At 43.4% G+C, this 18764-nt stretch overlaps 2 protein-coding genes across 2 annotated transcripts; both read left to right on the top strand.

The window, feature by feature from the left end:
- Positions 1-788: 788 nt before the first annotated feature.
- On the top strand, positions 789-7958 carry RNASEH1 (ribonuclease H1). The gene is made up of 8 exons (XM_050315660.1): positions 789-919; positions 1003-1127; positions 1537-1734; positions 2297-2396; positions 2855-2909; positions 3988-4072; positions 5249-5373; positions 7540-7958. Exons 1-8 carry the CDS (start codon positions 813-815, stop codon positions 7624-7626), a joined length of 882 nt encoding a protein of 293 aa, XP_050171617.1. The 5' UTR covers positions 789-812; the 3' UTR covers positions 7627-7958.
- A 3218-nt stretch (positions 7959-11176) lies between these two features.
- Positions 11177-17550, top strand: ADI1 (acireductone dioxygenase 1). Its single transcript, XM_050315667.1, has 4 exons — positions 11177-11340; positions 11573-11692; positions 13239-13418; positions 16103-17550. Exons 1-4 carry the CDS (start codon positions 11221-11223, stop codon positions 16223-16225), a joined length of 543 nt encoding a protein of 180 aa, XP_050171624.1. The 5' UTR covers positions 11177-11220; the 3' UTR covers positions 16226-17550.
- Positions 17551-18764: the final 1214 nt, after the last annotated feature.

Here is an 18764-nt window from a genome sequence, read left to right as displayed (position 1 = left end):
TTGCATCTGGCCTTCAACCTGCTTGGACAAGCATCTCATTAATGCACATTAATATCTCACAGGTAGGTGCCAAGAGGACTGTACCAGACCGTTTTTGGTGGTGCTCAGCAACAGGACAGGGAGCAATGCCTGTAAACTAAATCACAAGAAGCTTCACCTCAACATGAGGAAGAACTTTACGCTGAGGGTGGCCAAGCACTGAACAGGCTGCCTAGGGAGATCGTGGAGTCTCCCTCTCTGGAGACATTCAAAACGCACCTGGAAGTGTTTCTGTGTCACCTGTTCCAGGTAACCCTGCCTTAGCAGGGGGTTGGACTGGATGATCTCCAGAGGCCCTCCCAACCCTGATGATCCTGTGATTCTGCGAAGGTGTTTCTCCTGACCTCAGGGGCCATCTCGGCACAAGGCTTGGCTGGAACACGCCTTCCTGGAGCCCTTGGTTTCAACAGCAGGATAAGAACCCGCTTAATGACTTTGTTCATCCTCCAACTTTTGGACACGCTACACATATCGACGCACCTGTGAGATCCAATTCTCTTTTAACAACTGGGGCTTCCAGAATGAGGTTGTTTGCTTAAATCGCTGCGATCTCACGCACCTCGTGACCCACCCCCAAAACAACAGCTGATTTAGGATTGTAAAATACAGCTATTGTCGGGGGGAAGGAACAAAAACAAAGGAAAAGCAATACCCAGACAAAACCCACGCCCTGGGCCTTTCCGGTACTTTGTCCTCCGCGGCGGCCCGTAGGGTCTCTCAGCGCTCCCGCGGCGCAGGCGCGGCGGAGGCGGGCGGATGGCGGCGGGTCCGCGATGCTGCGCTGGCTGCTGGCCCTGCTGAGCCGCTGCTGCGCCCCCACGGCCGCCTCCATGTTCTACGCCGTGCGCTCGGGACGCCGCACCGGCGTCTTCCGCACCTGGTGAGCCGCGGCCGCGCCGGGAGCACGCCCCGCTCCGCCCGGCCCGGCCCGGCCGCGCCTCACCGCCGCCCGCTCTGTTGCAGGGCGGAGTGCCAGGAGCAGGTGAACAAGTTCCCCTCCGCCAGCTTCAAGAAGTTCGCCAGCGAGAAGGACGCCTGGGCCTTCGTGCGTGGCGGGCTCCTGGGGCAGCCCCAGCCCGAGCCGGCAGGTACCGCGTCCCGCCGGGGCCGAAGGAGGGTCGGGAGCGGGACGGGGCCCGGGCTGCACGGCCGCGGTGCTGGGGCGGGCACGGCTCCTGCTCGTCCTGTCACTGGCGGTACCGACACGGCGAGGGATGTGCCAGTGCAGCGAAAGTGTTTCTGTGGCTGTTCGGACAAACAGTGATTGTACCGTGTTCTTCTTAAGGGCCGTTGCATGTGCGTCTCCTCTTCAGTTTGATCTAGGATGAAGAATGACTGCTGAATTCTATAGTGGGTGTTTTCCTAATAGCTCGGGGTGGTGTCAGATAACAGACTAACATTGCTAAGAGATGGTAACCACTGTTGTCTTTAGAATTAGTCCGAATAAAACTGCATCTTGTATGTGTTAAACTTTCTATCTTTTCTGTTTTTCGGAAGGTGCACTTTGTCTTCCATCTGTAACACAGGAAAATGGTAGCCAGAGAGAGGAACTAAAATCCTTGTGTTGCACTACGTGCAAAAGGCCATATGAACACTCTACAAATGAAGAACAGGTTGCTAAGCGTGTAAAACATGATGAATTATGCTCAACATACTCAACGCCAACAGTCAGTGAAGATAAATTTTCATATATGGGTGAGGTCTTTGATAAGTCCTTTAATTATTTTAATTTTTTTGTACTCTTTCATAAGCAACAAGTGTGAAACTATTAAAAAGTTTTCAGGGAGGTTTGTGTATGGCAGTATTAGGCCCTCACTTTCTTTTTAAAATGGAAATGTGAACTATGCTATTTCACATTGTCTTTCAGTATAATTTTAATTGGCTTCAATTGGTATCAAGATACAGCTTCATTATATCATTGTAGGTGTGATCCTATATGTGTCTGGGTTACAGACTATATTTAAATATACAGACAAAGCTGGGAACTTTTGAGGTTGGCTGAAGAAGACAGGGAAGAAGTATGGGACTTGGGACAGAAGCTGTTTTAAGGCTGACTGGTTTGACAGCAGTGAGGGTGTAAAACTGCAGTGGGACTTCTGGTGTTCTGCACTACTAATTCACCCGGCCTATATAGTTAACTTTCAGAAGGGCTCTCTGGGAAGGGAAGTTTTGGGGTTTAATGTGCCAGCAGACATTTCTTTCCATCTGTGTCCTTGAAGGGGTGCTTGAACTTCTGATTTTGGTAATTTCTTTGTAGGTGACTTCGTAGTTGTTTATACAGATGGTTGTTGCTCAGGTAATGGGCGTAATAGGGCACGTGCTGGAATAGGCGTTTACTGGGGACCAGGCCACCCTTTGTAAGTAGCTGGATATATATATATATTTTTTTAAAAATATATTACTGCTTTTATGGAGTTTACAATATTAGCCTCCTTTTAATTATGAAACTGCTGCTGAGACTCATAATGACAGTGTTTTGAGACTAATGAGTTACTGAGGGGAAAAGAGAAATCATCTTTTCTGGGGAAAATCAATGAGAAATAATATTTTGTGGGGCTGAAGCTATAGTTCAGGTAATGCAGAAAGTTTTAAAATAGAAGTAGATGTGCACAGAAGACTATGAATGTAATTGCATATTGATGGCAGGTCCAAATGTGCAGATTGCTCTAGGCAGGTGGAAGGTAGAGCTGGAATATATTAATTCTCCTTTACAAAAAGAAAAGTATCTCTAGTATTTATTTTTTTAATATGTAGTCATTATCCATTCTTGTGAATATTTGGGGTAACTAATCTACTATTCATTCCTTGGACACAGAAATACCAGTGAAAGACTTCCTGGACGGCAGACTAATCAAAGAGCAGAAATCCATGTAAGTAGTAAATGTTTGGAAATGCTTCTCCATGTTAAACTACAGTAGCACACTCATGACTGTTTCAACTCTGGTCTTCAGAAACTGATTATGGAGCGGGAGGGAAGTATACAAAATATCCAGAGCTACGACTTGAAAGAAATAGTTCTCTTCAAGTTTTATTGGTCTTTATTGGTTTTAAACAAGGTAATTCACGTTGAGAATTCCCAAATGTCATTAAGTACAGCTATTTAAAACAGCCTTACATAAGGAAAGCCTGGCTCAAATATGTATCGATTGCCTTGCATTTTCAATGTGCTCGTTTCAGACTTTGGAGTAAGGGCTGCTGAATAGAGGTTAAGGGGAGAATCAGCTTCTTAGGATGATAGGATCAGAGTGTCATAATCCTCAGATAAATATAACATACAGTTCTAGGATTCTGACTAACTTCTGTTGGCAACAGCAGATTTAGTCTTCCCTTCTCATCTCCTTTTAATTATGGTACTGCTACTATCCCACACTACATGTTTGGGAAATAACTCAAATGGGGAATTGAACTTAAAAACTACAAGAAGTTAATTTTACTGAGAGACAAGTAGAGGTGGTGTTGGTGTGCCAGCAGTTAAACTTGTCACTAAAGAGCTTTTCACCTCTACCTTCTCACCCAGCCACATCTCCCTGTTATATTTCAGAGCACCAAATAAAACCCCAACCTGTTAAGGTTTTCAAACTGTTGGAACTGATGCGAATCCTTCCTCCTAGCTAAGGAGGAAATGCCTACAACTTGGTGTGCAGTTAATAGAGGCTGTGATAGAAAATGGAGCAGAGAGCTGTTCCTTTGGCACAGAGCTGAGCATCAGAATGTTTTGTGGGGTTTTTTGCCAGTGAAACTTAAGGGGCTGCCTCTTTGCCTGAATCATAAAGGTGTCACCTGCATGCATAATTTTGGGTCCTCTAAAGCAGGTTGGTAACCATCGGTGGGGAAATGACAGTAATACTCTTGATAGTTCTGTGTTAGGATCAGGTACTTCGTTGGTATTTTAATTGCATGTGGTCAAAATCCTGTTCTGAACTGTGACTGTATTGAAACGTTCCTAAGGCAGCCTGCAAAGCGATAGAGCAAGCCAAGAGTCAAAACATCAAGAAACTAATAATCTACACTGATAGCAAGTTCACTATTAATGGTAAGTTAATGATTTTAGTTTTTCTGATACTTAAAGACACACTGCATGCTCTTTCATTACATAAGGCCCACAGAACATGCTGAGTCCTGGAGAGAGGGATATAAGGAAGAGAATGGATAACTTAGCGCTCATAACTGCCTGGGGAAACACTTAAAATCTTCAGACATCGCCTGCGTGAATTATGAGTAGCATCAAAGTGTCTGTTACAGTAAAGGCTGACAGAAGTAGCCACAGGATTTTTGTCTTGAGATGTTCAGTATGACACAAGGTCAAGAAAAAATGTCATTCATGTATACACTGTTAAGGCTGTTCTAAGGAGATTACTTGGAACAAAAGCTTCAACTTTTGATTGAAAATTAAATGTTGCCCTTTTACTCTTTGTTTTTGCTTGCAGTTTGCTCTTGCATTCTGGGTCACTAAGGTGCAGGTTCCATTCTTATTTAACTGAAGTTATTCTGTAAATGTGTCTTAAGAGTTATTTTTTAAAATGCCAGAGAAGGAGGCTTATGGTTAAATACAAATGGATGTGGTTTGTGTTTTGTTTGCAAGATTGGTGATTTCCTATTTGGTTCAAGTCTGCTTGTCATGAAAACACTAAGAGTGTCTTACATTGTCCAAACCAGCAAAGATCTTGAAGAGGAAAAAAAAAAGCATCCTTATTTAAGGAGTAATATAGTAAATCTTCTGGCCAGCAAGGGATGGACAGAATGTTAAGTTATGTAGAAATCTGCTTACATGGTCCTTCTCTGAAGGATTCTGCTTAGTGTGCAGAAGCCATAAAACAGCTGGCCCTCTGTTTTCCCCTATGCACGTGTCTCCTCAATTTCTCTGAACAAATAAAACAGTATATCTATTCTAGCTTACTGTACCATCAAGCATATCCTTAGCTTCAGCTGATTGAAGTTCATGAGATATTTTTGGTGTAATGTATGTATAAGATTGTAGTCTTTAAATTAAATACCTGTTTGGGAAAACATGTTTGCGTAATTCAACTAATAATGGAAAAATACAGTCTTGAAAGACAGCAATAGAGAACCAAACAAGAATATCTTCTATCTCCTCTGTTTTTGCCTGAGACTTGTACAGAGTTACTATCTTGTTAAAAGGCTGTTGGCTCCATCTTGACCCTTGCTGGCTTGTTTAATAGCATTTTTATGGTGATGCTCCTTTGCATAGGTATTACAAGTTGGGTTGACAACTGGAAGACAAATGGCTGGAGAACAAGTTCGGGAGGAAGTGTAGTAAATAAAGAAGATTTTGAAAGACTTGATAAGCTATCAAAAGACATAGAAATTCAGTGGGTAAGTTCCTCATTTCTTATTTTTAATGACATCTTAAACACGGGTCTTTTAAAACCTTTTAAGTGTGACCATAATACTGTACATTCATAGATAAAACCATAAATACAGGGAAGCTGCTTTATGTATTTAAAGCAAATCAGCAACATATTCTAGACTCTTGGAACCAGTATTTCATTTATTTAAATGAATGTTTATATTTGTTTTCTCTCTCTTATTATAACTTAGAAAATGCCTGCCATAGTTATTTTTAGTTTATTAATGCTGGTGGCAGATGAAACTTCTGTTCCTGGAAATCTAACCTTAAAACATAACTGTGTCTTTTTGTGTCATCGCTGAATTTCTAGATTTGCTTTTCAGAACTCTCTAAGATGCTGGTTCATTAGAGTAACTCAATCACAGTTAAAAACTGTTATAAACAGTTTAAACTGGGAAAACTGTGAGTGTGTAACCCAAATAAACTGATTCTTGTTTTCTATACCTTAACTGTGATTATTCTAAGAGAAATGATTCAGAAAGCTCTTTAAAATAACTATTTTTAAGTTGTTTTGCTCTCCAGTAAAGTAGTAAACCAACTTCTGTACAGGTATTTTTGGTAAAATGTATTTTTCTGTAACCTCTTAACATCAGTGCTTAACATTGTAGTGAATATCTTCCCTCTTCTCCTTCTAACTTTTAGCCTAACTGTGGTATAAGACCACTGATTCTAGAAATAAATCTGTGTACCATTGACTTTGCAGCTGCTAGTTGAATATTTAATAGGCTTTTGTCTTTTACCATGTAGAAAACAGGATCACGTAGATATTTAATATGCACTTTTTCTGTGGGAAACCTACTGCAGATACTCTTCTGTTCATGTCTATTCTCTGCTACAGAGTTGGTGACTCCAATTTAAAGGCTAACTAGATTTTATATAACTACTCCTATTACCTGTTGAGGAGAAGAAAGTGTAATAATTTAAAACTAAGACTAATTAAGACCAACTAAGTTCAGTTGCTCATGGAGTATTTTACATAATGAAAAGATACTGCTTTATGCACACTTCTTAAACCTGAATCTTTTAAACTTGGGAAGGGTTTTGTTTCAGGAGGAGTATTGTGTGCCTATATGTCATTATGGTAATCCATTTGCTGAGGTGTGGGGTCCTCCATGGGCTGCAGGTGGATCTCTGTTCCACCAAGGACCTCCATGGGCTGCAGAGGCACAGCTGCCTCACCATGGTCTGCACTGTGGGCTGCAGGGGAATCTTACAGTGCCTGGAGCACCTCCTCCCCCTCCTTCTGTAGTAACCTTGGTGTCTGCAGGGTTATTCCTCTCACATATTCTCACTCCTCTGTGGCTGGTGTGAAGCATTTTAACTATTTCTTGAACATGTCATTACAGAAAAGCCACCAGCTTTGCTGATGGGCTCAGCTGTGTCTAACTGTGGGTCCATTTTTGAGCTGTCTGGATCTGGCTCTCTCTGATACAGGGCAGCCCCAGGTGTCTTTTCACAGAAGCCAACTGCAGCAGGCCCCACTTGGTACCAAAACCTTGCCATGTAAACCTAATACCATCTCACACATGCTTCATGCTTGTTTCCTCTCAGATTTTGTCAAATAGCAGGTTTGATCTTCTTCCTCACCTTCCTCCACCACTCTTAGTTCTGACAAGGATGGGCTTAGGTTTGAAAGTTTTTTGAATTCTTAATTGAAGGATGGACAGTTAAGACATCTGAAATTTGAGAGATTCTTTTAATACCCTGTTTCTGTATCCTGAGTGAGTGCTGTAACCACCAATGCTGTTAGTGAAATAGAGGTCTCTGGCTTTTAGGGGAAAGATTAACTCAGTTTAAGTACTGAATGCTGATAGGTTTTTCTCTCTTCTCCAAAACTGGGAATTTTGAGTTGCAGCTGTTGTCTGCATTTCTTAAAGGCTAGGTTAGGTGGTCCTTATCCTATTCACTACTTCTCATAAAGATGATCTTCAAAATTTGGCAAGACTTTCCTTCAGGAAGAGAGACTATCAAAATCCCTGGGAAGAACACCTAAGGGCTAAATGTGAGGTGAGGGCCTCTGAAAAGGTGATGCTGTACTATGAATGAAAGGTTGTTGTGTGATCAAATGTCATGTATATGCTCTCTTCTTGGTTTCTTGCATATCTAACGCTCCTATACTTTTGTTCTGACAGATGCATATTCCTGGTCATGCTGGCTTCCAAGGAAATGAAGAAGCTGATAGACTAGCAAGAGAAGGAGCTTGTAAAGAAAAGTGCTGATGTACTGGGACTAGAGACTGTTGCAATGGGAGGAAAAGGCCTAACATGACAGCAACAAGTTGAGCTGCTATAATTGTTTTGGGGTTGAACTTTGAATGGTACTTCGTTCTGGCCTGAAGCACTAAATATATACCGACTTCTGCGAAGAAAAAACACGCATTTTCTTCTGTTGCATTTGTTTTGCAATTGAGACAATATTTGATATTAAATATTTGGGTTCTTTTCATTTTATGGAGAGGGCTGTGGGGTCAGTGTTCTTATTCTTGTAGACTTATGAATTCAAAACGAAGACAGGCTTCTAAAGAAGTAATATTAAATGGAAGTGTTATGTATTTTCCTCTTAGTGAAATAAATTATTTTTTTGTACAGACATACGTATTGCAGCCCAGAATAGCTGGGGATGGGGAGACTTTGTTGGTTGATTTGGTAAGAGGTCACCTAACACAGAGATGTCCACTGATCCACTCTGGCATTTTGGTATGGCAGTATCTGCCTCAGAGATGGGCTTGTAACACTCACCTTTGTGTGCCTCACAGTAACATCAGTTACAGCACCTATAGATTTCTTTGTCAGGTTACTTTGCAAGGTAGCATGAACAAAGTAAAAAGCCAGGTCACAAGAAAACTTGGACAATGAATTTTTACTTTTCTCCTCTCTCTACCTGCCTCATGTCCAAGCTCTTTGTCTCTGCTTCCTGTTTCCATTAAGTAGGTTTTTTATGCATACTGGTTCTTACTAGCATTGTTAGTTCCTCTTCAGTGTTGTTCCAAAGGTAGTAATTGGCCATTCTATCTGAAATGGAACTAGAAGATGATCGGCCTCTCCAGATCTACCAGATGTCAAGTGTTTGACTTCATTTTTTCCAGTCAGTGCTGAGATTAATGGAATGGCTAATGTTCACTTGAATGGGAGAGTCATTACCAGTAATCAGCATAGTTTTCTTTCCTATACAAGTATACAGGAAGAGCAGACAGGTTTGGTGTGTTATCTGTGTCAACTTCTCTGTATGGCACCTTTGTACCATTGAATAGTAGAGCTTAAACTTGAAGTCAACTGAAGTTGTTTTCTATTTTTTAATTTCTATACAGAACGGTTAGAGTTGCAGAAGCTTGTTACTTAGTAAAGATAATGCAAGAGAAGTATTGAGGCAAAGTATATGGTCTTATGTATTTAGTCATACACATTGTGGTAGAAGGATGAAACTGGCTAACTAGTAGTTAGTAGATCAGTGAGGATTTTTACTTTTTTTCTCTCATCCAAGCCTGCACAGTAAAGCTCATCTAGTGGTAAGGAGGTCACTGATTAGATTTTCCCCTCTGCTTCTTTCGTGTGTATGCACACAATTACCTGTTCATTTACTTGAAAAGTTTGGCTTGAAGGAAAATACCCTGTTACTCCATATCAGATCTCTAGTTGAGCAGAACAATGTGACAAGCAGTGTACTGAAAAGGTGGATTTAACAACCTGCCTATCGTACATCTTTAGCTAAACGTGAACATCCTATTTACTGTATGGAAATCTATTTTTTTGAAGGAGAAGCTTTGGAAAAAGCGTAGGTAGTGGGTTGGTAAATCATTACAGATGTGTAATACTGAATCCAAGCAACTTGATTACCTGAATCTAATAGGTAGATTACAATAGAAAATGTAATAGGAAAGAGTTTTATATTAATTTGATACCAACATTTATTTTTCTTACTCTGGAAATTCAGGACAGAAGAAAGCCAAGCAGAAAGTTACAAGATTAAGGTTGATTAAAGGATAGAAAGCAAATGGTACTTCTTAGTAGGGACTCTAGGGCCCACACAGGATGTTAGCATTCAAGATATTCTTTTCAGGGCACTAGAACTTCAGTAGGGTATTGGCAGTTGGCAGTCATGACATTTAGTGGATTGACACTGAAATTCTGTCTGGCTTTGTATGTGCTTCTAAAAATGTTGAGAAGCACATACAAAGCCAGCCAAAATTTCAGTGTCAATAGAATCAGTGATCAGCATTAGATCAGCTTACCTGTAGTGTTATGGGATTTGCAATTAAATTTATTCCAGAATTGCTAGAATCATAGAATGGTTTGGATTAGAAAAGACCTTACAGATCATCAAGTTCCAACCCTGCTCCCATGGGCAGGGACATCTTCCATCAGACCAGGCTGCTCAGAGCCCCATCCAACCTGGCCTTGAACACTACCAGGGATGGAGAATCCACACGTTCTCTGGGCAACCTGTTCCAGTGTCTCACCACCCTCACAGTAAAGAATTTCTTCCTAATGTCTCTAATCTAAACTTACTCTCAGTTTTGAAGATTGATACTGGGAGTTACCCTAACCCAGGTGCACCACCTTACACTTGATCTTGTTGAACCTCAGGATATTCCCGTGGGTCCCTTTCTGGAGCTTGTCTGGATCTCTCTCGGCAGCCTCCCATCCTTCAGGTGTGTCAACTCCATCATTCAGCTTGGTGTCATCTGCAAATTTGCTGAGCATGCACTTGATCTCTTTGTCCATGTAATAAATGAAGATATTAAATAATACTGGTCCCAATACGGACCCCTGAGGGACACTACTTGTCACTGATGTTGATGAGAACTCTGAGCCATGGACCACTACTCTGGATGCAACCATTCAACTAATCCCTTATCCATGTAGCAGTCCACCACTCAAATCCATCTTTCACCAATTTAGAGAGAAGGTTTTGGAGGATCACGTCAAAAGCTTTACAGAATTCAGACAGATGGCGTCTGTAGTTTGTCCACTGATGTAGTCACCCCACCATAGAAGGCCATGGGGTTGGTCAGGCAGGACTTGCTTTGGTGAAAGCCATGCTGGCTGTCTCAAATCACTTCCCTGTCCTCCATGTGCCTTAGCACAGCTTCTAGGAGGATCTGCTTGATAACCTGTGGTGCTTAAACATGAATACTGTGCATTAAAAGGATCTGGTACCTTTCATAAGAATCTGAATAGTAGTGGTTAAGACACTTTGGTAAGTAAAACTTGTTTCAGGAAGAAAAATGCTAACAAGGGATTGTTTTTCAGTAGCTTGTCCATTGTGTTTAGCTAGCTGTTGGTTTATTTACCATATAGTCACCCAGGATGAGAATATCTCCATGGATGGAGACAACACAAGCTTTATGTGCAGCATGTTACCACATTATTTTTTTTTCCTTCCCCCCCCCCATTATTTTTTTAATTTTTCCATGTTGTGGGGTTGCAATGCAGGTCTTTGAGTCTTACCATTAAATTCAGTCAGAGTACTGTGGCCAGGGTATACAAGATGCAAACATGATGGCTGTTCGGTCGGGTGCGATGTGGGCGGCAACCAGCACGTTGTCCGGCGGGGCTGGTGCGGCTGAGAAGCCTCCTCGCTCGGGGAGACCTCTTCTACCCCTGCCTGAAGCTGTACACCAAAACGAAAGCTGCACCGACGCAATGCACCCTCTTCCGCGTGTTTCGAGCTGCCAAGGGTGCCCTTTAAGCCTCTCCCACAGGCCGCGGGGCGGGCCCGTCCCGCTCCCTGCCCGGCCCTGGAGCCGCGCGGGGCGGGCCCTTCCCTGTCCCGTCCCGCTCCCGGCGCGGCCCCGGGAGCGCTCTGCCGGCGGGATGGTGGAGGCCTGGTACATGGATGAGTCCCAGGAGGACCAGCGGGCGCCCCACCGGCAGCAGCCGAACCGCGCCGTCAGCCTGGAGCAGCTGCGCCGCCTCGGCGTCGTGTACCGCCGGGTACGGGCGGGGACAGCCCGCGGGGATCGGGCAGCGAGCGCGGCCGCCGGGGCGTGCGGCCCGGGGAGGGCAGGCCCGGGTGCAGGTACCCAGTGTCCTTGTGGCAGCTCCGCCCTGGAGCGACAGGCGCTCAACACACCTCGGGATTCCCGACCGTGCCCTGAACTGCGTTTTGAGCAATGGCGTCCGTTCTGAGCAATGCTTTTTGTCTTTCATTCCCCCCGGTTTTTAGTTGGATGCTGATAACTATGAGACTGACCCATGCCTGAAAGAGATCCGGAGAGCGGAAAATTATTCTTGGATGGACATAGTGACCATACATAAAGACAAGCTTCCAAATTATGAGGAAAAGGTACGCGGGTGTTCGCTTTCAGTGCGGGTTTCCTCGCCGGCCCTGCCGCTGGAGCGTGCGGCCAACTTCTGACAGCGGCACATCCCAGCGGGGCACTGGGATGACACTTCCAGGGCTAAAATACATCCTGTACCCAAGTCCTTTACATTAACAAAGGACTTTTGATATTACATAAAGATAACAGAGGCCTTTTGCTTCTGTAGATTGCCTTTTAAGGATCGTTTCCATCACTCTCATTTGAAAACTAAGATTCCTGTTAGGAGAGCCCCCTCCAGTGCTGACCTGTCCTCAGAGAGCCTCTTGGGGATGAAGGCAAGTGTTGTCATCTGGGCATAGACTTTGAAGGCTAAAACATCCTAATGGCTTCTTGCATAACACATCTTTCTAAAGTAAATGTCAACCCTGTGAAACTGGAGGGATACATTCCCTGTACAAGAAGATTTTTTTACCTTGGGAAGCTTGTATCTTGACTATTTTATATTCAGCTGAATGCAAAGGGTGCCAGCCTCTCAGATGAGCCTCCTAGAAGGAGCTTTCTCATCCCAGCCTCCACGTGCTGGCCTGTTGCTCTGACCTGAGAACAGCAACCCTGTGACACTTCAATATTTTTATTAAATTTCCATTTACCAGTTTGCTTTAAGCCCGTTGTGTATCACTGGTGTTTAATTGATGAGAAAGTGAATCAGGCAGTAACTCAGGTTGCTGGATAGGCACTACCTGACACAAAGATGGGCTGTAATTTACAGGACACAAGGACTTTTGCTCCTCTTGCCATGCTGGCTCAGTTCTGGCTCAAGGACACCTGTACAAGTGTGACTAAATATCACGCAGACCTGAGCAGGGGGTGATGGTACCTGCCATTGCACTGCTCTCTGCACTAACCCACTCAGATCTCTGTTAATTGAACCCTTAAAACATGTTTTGTATTTTTTATATGTACAAAGAATTCACCATTCCAGAGAAAATGAGAATGTTGTTGCTGCTGCCTGGGGGGAGAGTGCCTGGAGATGGGGCTCACTGTGTGTGGGCAGGTGTGACATACTGTTTACATCAGATTGCTGTAGATGGGCCATGTTTGGCAGCTGCATTTTCAGACAGCTGTAGTACCCCATGCAGCTAATTCAGCCCTACAGAAGTGTAAAAGGGGGGATAATCTGTAGCTTGTTTTGGGTTTGCGTGTTGGGAATAAAAAGGCACAAAATTATCAAACTGAACAAGTGCAAAGACCAAATTCTGCAGTGGGAAGTTTTACCCGTCTCTCTCTGAAAGAGGTGTCAGCATTACTGTTATTCAGAGAATGGTTATCTGCAACTAGGGCTGCTGTTTCATATTAGAAATTCCTGTCTTCCAAAGCAAATGCAGCAGCCTGCTTAGAAGTGTCCTGAGATAGGGTCTGTCTGTCTGCCTTGGTCATGTTAACAATGTTGGTCTTCTCTGTTAGTTAAAACACAGTTATGCTTTGAAAGCCCTCTGCCATGTGTTTCTGCCAGATTTCTTTGCAGTTTTCCTGCATTCAGTAGTTTTAAGAAATACTTGCTATTCCTAGATAAAAACGTTTTATGAAGAACATTTACACCTAGACGATGAAATTCGCTACATCTTAGATGGATCTGGCTATTTTGATGTTCGAGACAAGGATGACAAATGGATCCGGATTTCCATGGAGAAAGGAGACATGATAACCCTCCCTGCCGGCATATATCACCGATTTACACTGGATGAGAACGTATGTTGTTGTAGATTACCGTAAATTTTGATGACAAATCCATGTGAGTATATATCACATTAGTAACTACATGCCCTGAGACTTGCAGTTCATTAGCAAAACATATTAAATATGAAGTAGGAGTATGAAAAATACTAAATAATTCACAGCATCTGAACCTTTCATCTCCAGGTCACAAATCCAGCTGCTTCTAGTCAGCTGTAACTGCAAGTCATTGCCATGTGACATCTGTAGCATATCTGGCGTGACAGCGGCCAAACCCTACGGCTGTCCCTCCCACAATTGCCCCTGCTGTCGGTTGAGTTGGAGATGGTGTAGATGGATCCTTCTGCATTGCCTTGTTGTGTGTTTTTGAGGGGATAGAAGAGTGTATCTGTGTCCAGCAGTGGCATTTTTCATGAGTGTTACATTCACCTTCAGGGAAAGAAGGATTTAAGAATTCAGAGCCACTACTTGCAGCTACTGTGTGCTAAAGTGGATGCTGGCTTCACAGGAGGTGACCTGCTTTAGGAAGGTATTTTTGGCAATGGGAGCGTGAGATTGGCACACGTATTCCTGATCTGTGTTTCTGTTCTTGTGGGCTTTTATAAACTTGTTTGTAACCTCAGAATTGTCCCTGCAAAATGGGGAAATGTGTGCTGTCTCCTGCTTGGCAAAATCCCATCTCTGACGAAGTCTTGAGAATGGTATTGCTTTGAATCAGCTGTCCAGATAGCAGTTATCATACATGTAAAAAAGAGAGATGCTGCTTTTATGAAAAACTTGATTTTTCCCATCTGCAACTTGAGATCCACAGTTGTCCCAGTTTAAATGAGACAAGGGTCTTTTGCTGAGGATGGATTAGGAGGAAAAGACCCAAACTTCTCTTTCCAAGCAATTATAAATCCAAAATTAAGAGGCTTCGATTGAAGGAAAACAAATTATGGAAAAGGGAAAATAACAGCCCTTTATTAAAAGGTATGTGTGTATTAACAGGAACACGAAAAAAACACAAGTAAAATAACTAAGTAATACTCCTGTACCCACCAATAATCCCCTTCAAGAACAAAACCGATAAACCGGCAAAAGGAAAATAGTTCAATTTCTTGCACCCTTTGGTGCGGTTCCAACCACAGTCAGCAGGGGGCGCCGTCGGGTCACTGGAGATGCAAAATTTGTAATGTCCTGTACCATTCACCAGGCGGCGCTGTTGGGTCACTGAAGGTGTAAAAAAAACTTGTAGTGTCCTATTGTAGTCACCAGGTGGCGCTGTTGGATCACTGATGGAGTAGAACTTGTAATGTCCAGTGCCTGTCACCAGGTGGCGCTGTTGGATCCTTGGCTGCCGCCAGGTGGGGGCGGGGGGAAAGAAGGGGATGGAAAAAAACCAACAGCAATAAAACAGAAAGTTCTCCCAATGGAAGAAAACTCACAAACTTCAGCTGATTAGGGTCCGTTGTAAGCAGGGCCTGCAGCCAGCCAGAGGTGAGCCAAGAGCAGCAGCCAGAACTCCCCTCCGACAGGAAAGAGACAAAGGAACCCGGCAGTGTCTGCAGCCCGCAGCAGGTTCCCCTCCGGGGAGAGAGACTGCACTCTCCCCCCAGCCTCCACCCCCTTCCAGTCACACACCAGCCAACTCCCCCCCTTCGTTGTCACGGAAACAAATCTCGGCCATTAGTGGGCTGGGGCCGACTCTTTTGTTCAGCTAATGGCCCATATACAGAGCACACACACGGCAGGGGGAAAGGAAAGAAAAATTCCTTGCTAAAAATCTGAACCATGACAACAGTGAATCAGCGACATTTACTATTTTTAGACTTTTTCTTTACATAGACAAAATGTCAGGGCTTATGGTTAAATCCACAAGAAGTCTTAAATGTTTGTTCACTTCAGAAGCTTTAGTCCAGAAGTGCCATCTTCAAAGTAAATTCTTTAAGTGCTTCTAGACTCTTGCATTTTACAGCTAAGTTTTTTCGGTACTTAACTGTATTCTTGCCATTGCTGAGCACCTGGGTGCAAGGTAAGCATTTATCAGTTTTACAAAAGAGGCAGAGTCTAAATGGGTAGCATCAAGGACAGAAGAGGAAGGTTCCCCATAACTCTATGTTTGGAGCACTTCTGCAGGATATAAAAACCTATTTTCTGCTGCCACAGCTGTACCTTGCACCAGGCATACTTTTAGTTGGCTGGTGGTAGAGGCTGTTGCTTTTCCTTTTGGAGTCTGGAGAATTTTTCACTTCCTGTAAGCATTATTTTTTGGGTAGCTTATGCACTCCCCATTTGGTTTTTATGAGTCTGACTTCAAAGCTTCTGGTAGTCCCCAAAAGCATTGTGTAGCCATCTTGGGTATTCTGATTGCTGCTCTTTAACTAAGCAAATAGGATTTAGATGCTGCATTGCTCAGCACTGTGGATCCACTGCAAAAGGTTTGCATAAGATAGGATTTTTTTGGCTTCTTTGAAAGAGGGAGAAGTACTGTCCCTGCCTGAACTGGAGGCACTGGTCATGAGACAATATATCACAGCAGTACGTGGGAGCAGGAACAGCAGTGTAGTGATAAAATTTTCTGGAATTTATGAAGCTTTCAGTCCATCATAAAATGGTTTAAAAATTTCTGCAGAAGTGCAAGTGAAACCTTAACTTCAGAATGAAGATCCCTTGAAAAGGAGGTCTTAAATTACTTGTCACTTTTTGTTCTTTGACAGAACTACGTGAAGGCAATGAGGCTGTTTGTTGGAGAACCCGTCTGGACAGCGTACAACAGGCCGGCTGATGATTTTCCTGCTCGGAAACAGTATATGAAATTTTTGGCTGACGAAGCACAGTAATGGTGTCTGAGACCTGACAGGTGCAACAGCCTGAAGCTCTGTCAGAATAAATGTGCCTAGTGGCTTTTCACTGATTAAACTTCTATTTACACAAGCAACTGGAATCACAGAATCATAGAAAAATTTAGATTGAAGAATTATTTGGAAATCATTTAATCCAATCCTGTGAAGTACTATGCAAGTTTTAAAGCTAGACCAGGTTGCTCAAGACCCTGAGGTTTCCAAACCTGGTGGTGAAGGTTCCACAGCTGTCTGAAGGTTCCACAGTGCCCATTCCAGCACTTAGCTGCTCCAATGGCCAAGCATTTGTTCTTCATGGCCAACTCGCTGGTGGCAGTTTGCAATTGTTGTCTCTTGCCCTTCCATTTTATGCCTGAGAAGAGTCTGGCTCCATCTTCTCCAGAGTCCTTGCTCTAGTGGGAAACTGTAGTTAGGTCTCCTCTAAGCCTTCCCTTCTCCAGGTTGGACGAACCAGTGCCCTTGGCTGGCCTCCCATCCATTAAGTAAGATGTTCAACACATTTCATCCTAGTTCTGACTGCTGAGGAATGTCACTTGTAACCACTTGACAGTTAAGCTTGACCACTGACTATTCTGAGCCCAGTGGTCCAGAGGTTTTTCACCCACCCTGTGGTTTGTATCTTTAGTCTGGCTACAAAGTTACTGTGGGACATGCTAGTAGAAGCCTTGCTGGAGTCAAGGTGAATGGCAGCTGCTGTCTCCCTTCTGCCACAGAGTCAGCTGGGGAGTTGGGCAAAATGCAGCCTTGGTGCATTGGTGCTGACTGGTTGCTCTCCATCACCTGGTATTTCTCATACATGGAACAATTTCCATAATGCCTTATTCTGTAACATTCCTGGGGACTGAAGCAAGACTGATCAGCCTGCGGTTCCCCAGATCTACTTTCTTGCCTTTTTGAAGGTGTCAGGATTATTTGCCTTTTCCGTGATCTCTGTGACCTTTCAAAGGTGCCAGCAGTCTTGCAGTGACATCAGCTAGCTGCATGTACCGTTGCTCAGGAATCCGTTTTCTAACCTTTTTTTTCCCTTGATATTTCTGGCAGGTAGAATCGGGAGAGGTGGGCTACATTAATATTCATTTTGCTCTGAATCCATGCTAATGAACTATGTAGGATTCTGGTTTTAATTAAAGAAAATAAACCCTGCTTCATTCTTGTCTAAAAATGTTCATAAGACAGATTTGCATAATCGGCATTTTAGTATGCAGCTTCCCAAGTTCTGCCCTGGTACAAAAAGCTGTGGTTTTCTCAGTAAAATGTTGCAATTTGCTCTTTGTGAGTTATTAATAAAATTACTTTGACCTGCATATGTTGGTTTTGTGCGCCTTTTTTTTTTTCTTCCTTTTGCTGATATTAAGGACACATTGAACAGCAGTGTCACTGGAATTGTTAATCAGTTTTTATTCTTTGTGCTGACACTGTCTTGTTCTGTAACACAGGATAAGTCACTGGCTGTGTGCCTCAGTTTCTTGAGCTGCAAGGGGGAGAAGAGTAGACTTAGGCACACTGAGCTGATTTTCAGTAAATTCCTTGTGGTTACACAGGACATGCAGCTCCTCGGCAATGGTCACTGAAGTGTTTTGGGATGAATTTGCTCTTCTGAATGACAAATCATGTCAGCTGGGAAGATGTGCTGCTTGCTCCAGCCCTCAATGGATGATGAGCTGACTTCAGACAAAATACAAGCTACTGCCTTGCAGTCTCCTGAATAAACTTGACTCTAGAAATAGGTTGAAACATGGGCCTACCTGGATTTTCCCAGTGTAGCAGATGATGGAAAATTGAACTTTCCCACCATTCTCCCCTGTGAGTGTGTACACAGTCATTCTTCAGTAGGCAAGTGTTTTCCTCACTTTGTGGCAGCATTACTATTAACCATTTCTAGGTGTTTTATCTTCAACTGTTTCTGGAACTGAAGTTGCAATTTTGAAGTGAAATTGTATTAAGCTTTATCTTAAAAGTTGGGAAGGGTGAGTAAAAAAGCCATGTGTTTCCTGCTTTAGGGTCTTGTGTTGTAAGCTAAGTGAGATATGGGGACACAGCTGACCTTCAGTCTGCCAGTGGAGGCTCAGCTGCGTGATGGGGTGAAGGCACAACCCACGCTTGCAAAATGCAAGTCCACCCAATGCTCCATTCAGCCCGTACTGGCTTTTGTGTGGTGGTCCATAAGCCTGTCTGAAAAATCAGTGTTACTAGGAAATAGGAAATTTAGCTGTAGTCACACACATTGGGTAGGCTTGCATGGATGCTGTGCTGTGCTGTGACGTGTGCCCCATTGGCTCAGGGATTTGTGTGCCACTTGTCTAGAGGGAGAACTTGAGTGTCCTCTTGTACAGCACACTGGGGATTCCTGGTCCCAGAACAAACTTTGGGGAGTTTTCAAGGTACAGCTACAGGAATAAATGACAGTTACTGCCTGCAGCAGGTTTTATTCCTTTGATTTATATGCCACAGAAAATTGTGTTTCTGAATGTAAAGTAAAATGACTGCTTAATCCTGGTGCTGGTATCAGTCCCTGGTA

This window comes from Myiozetetes cayanensis, unplaced genomic scaffold (genome assembly GCF_022539395.1).
Source record: "Myiozetetes cayanensis isolate MyiCay16 unplaced genomic scaffold, myiCay2020 scf2-11, whole genome shotgun sequence".
In the NCBI taxonomy this organism is placed as follows: Eukaryota; Metazoa; Chordata; class Aves; order Passeriformes; family Tyrannidae; genus Myiozetetes; species Myiozetetes cayanensis.
Note: the sequence above shows the minus strand (reverse complement) of the source record. Positions and strands in the feature narration are given on the sequence as shown.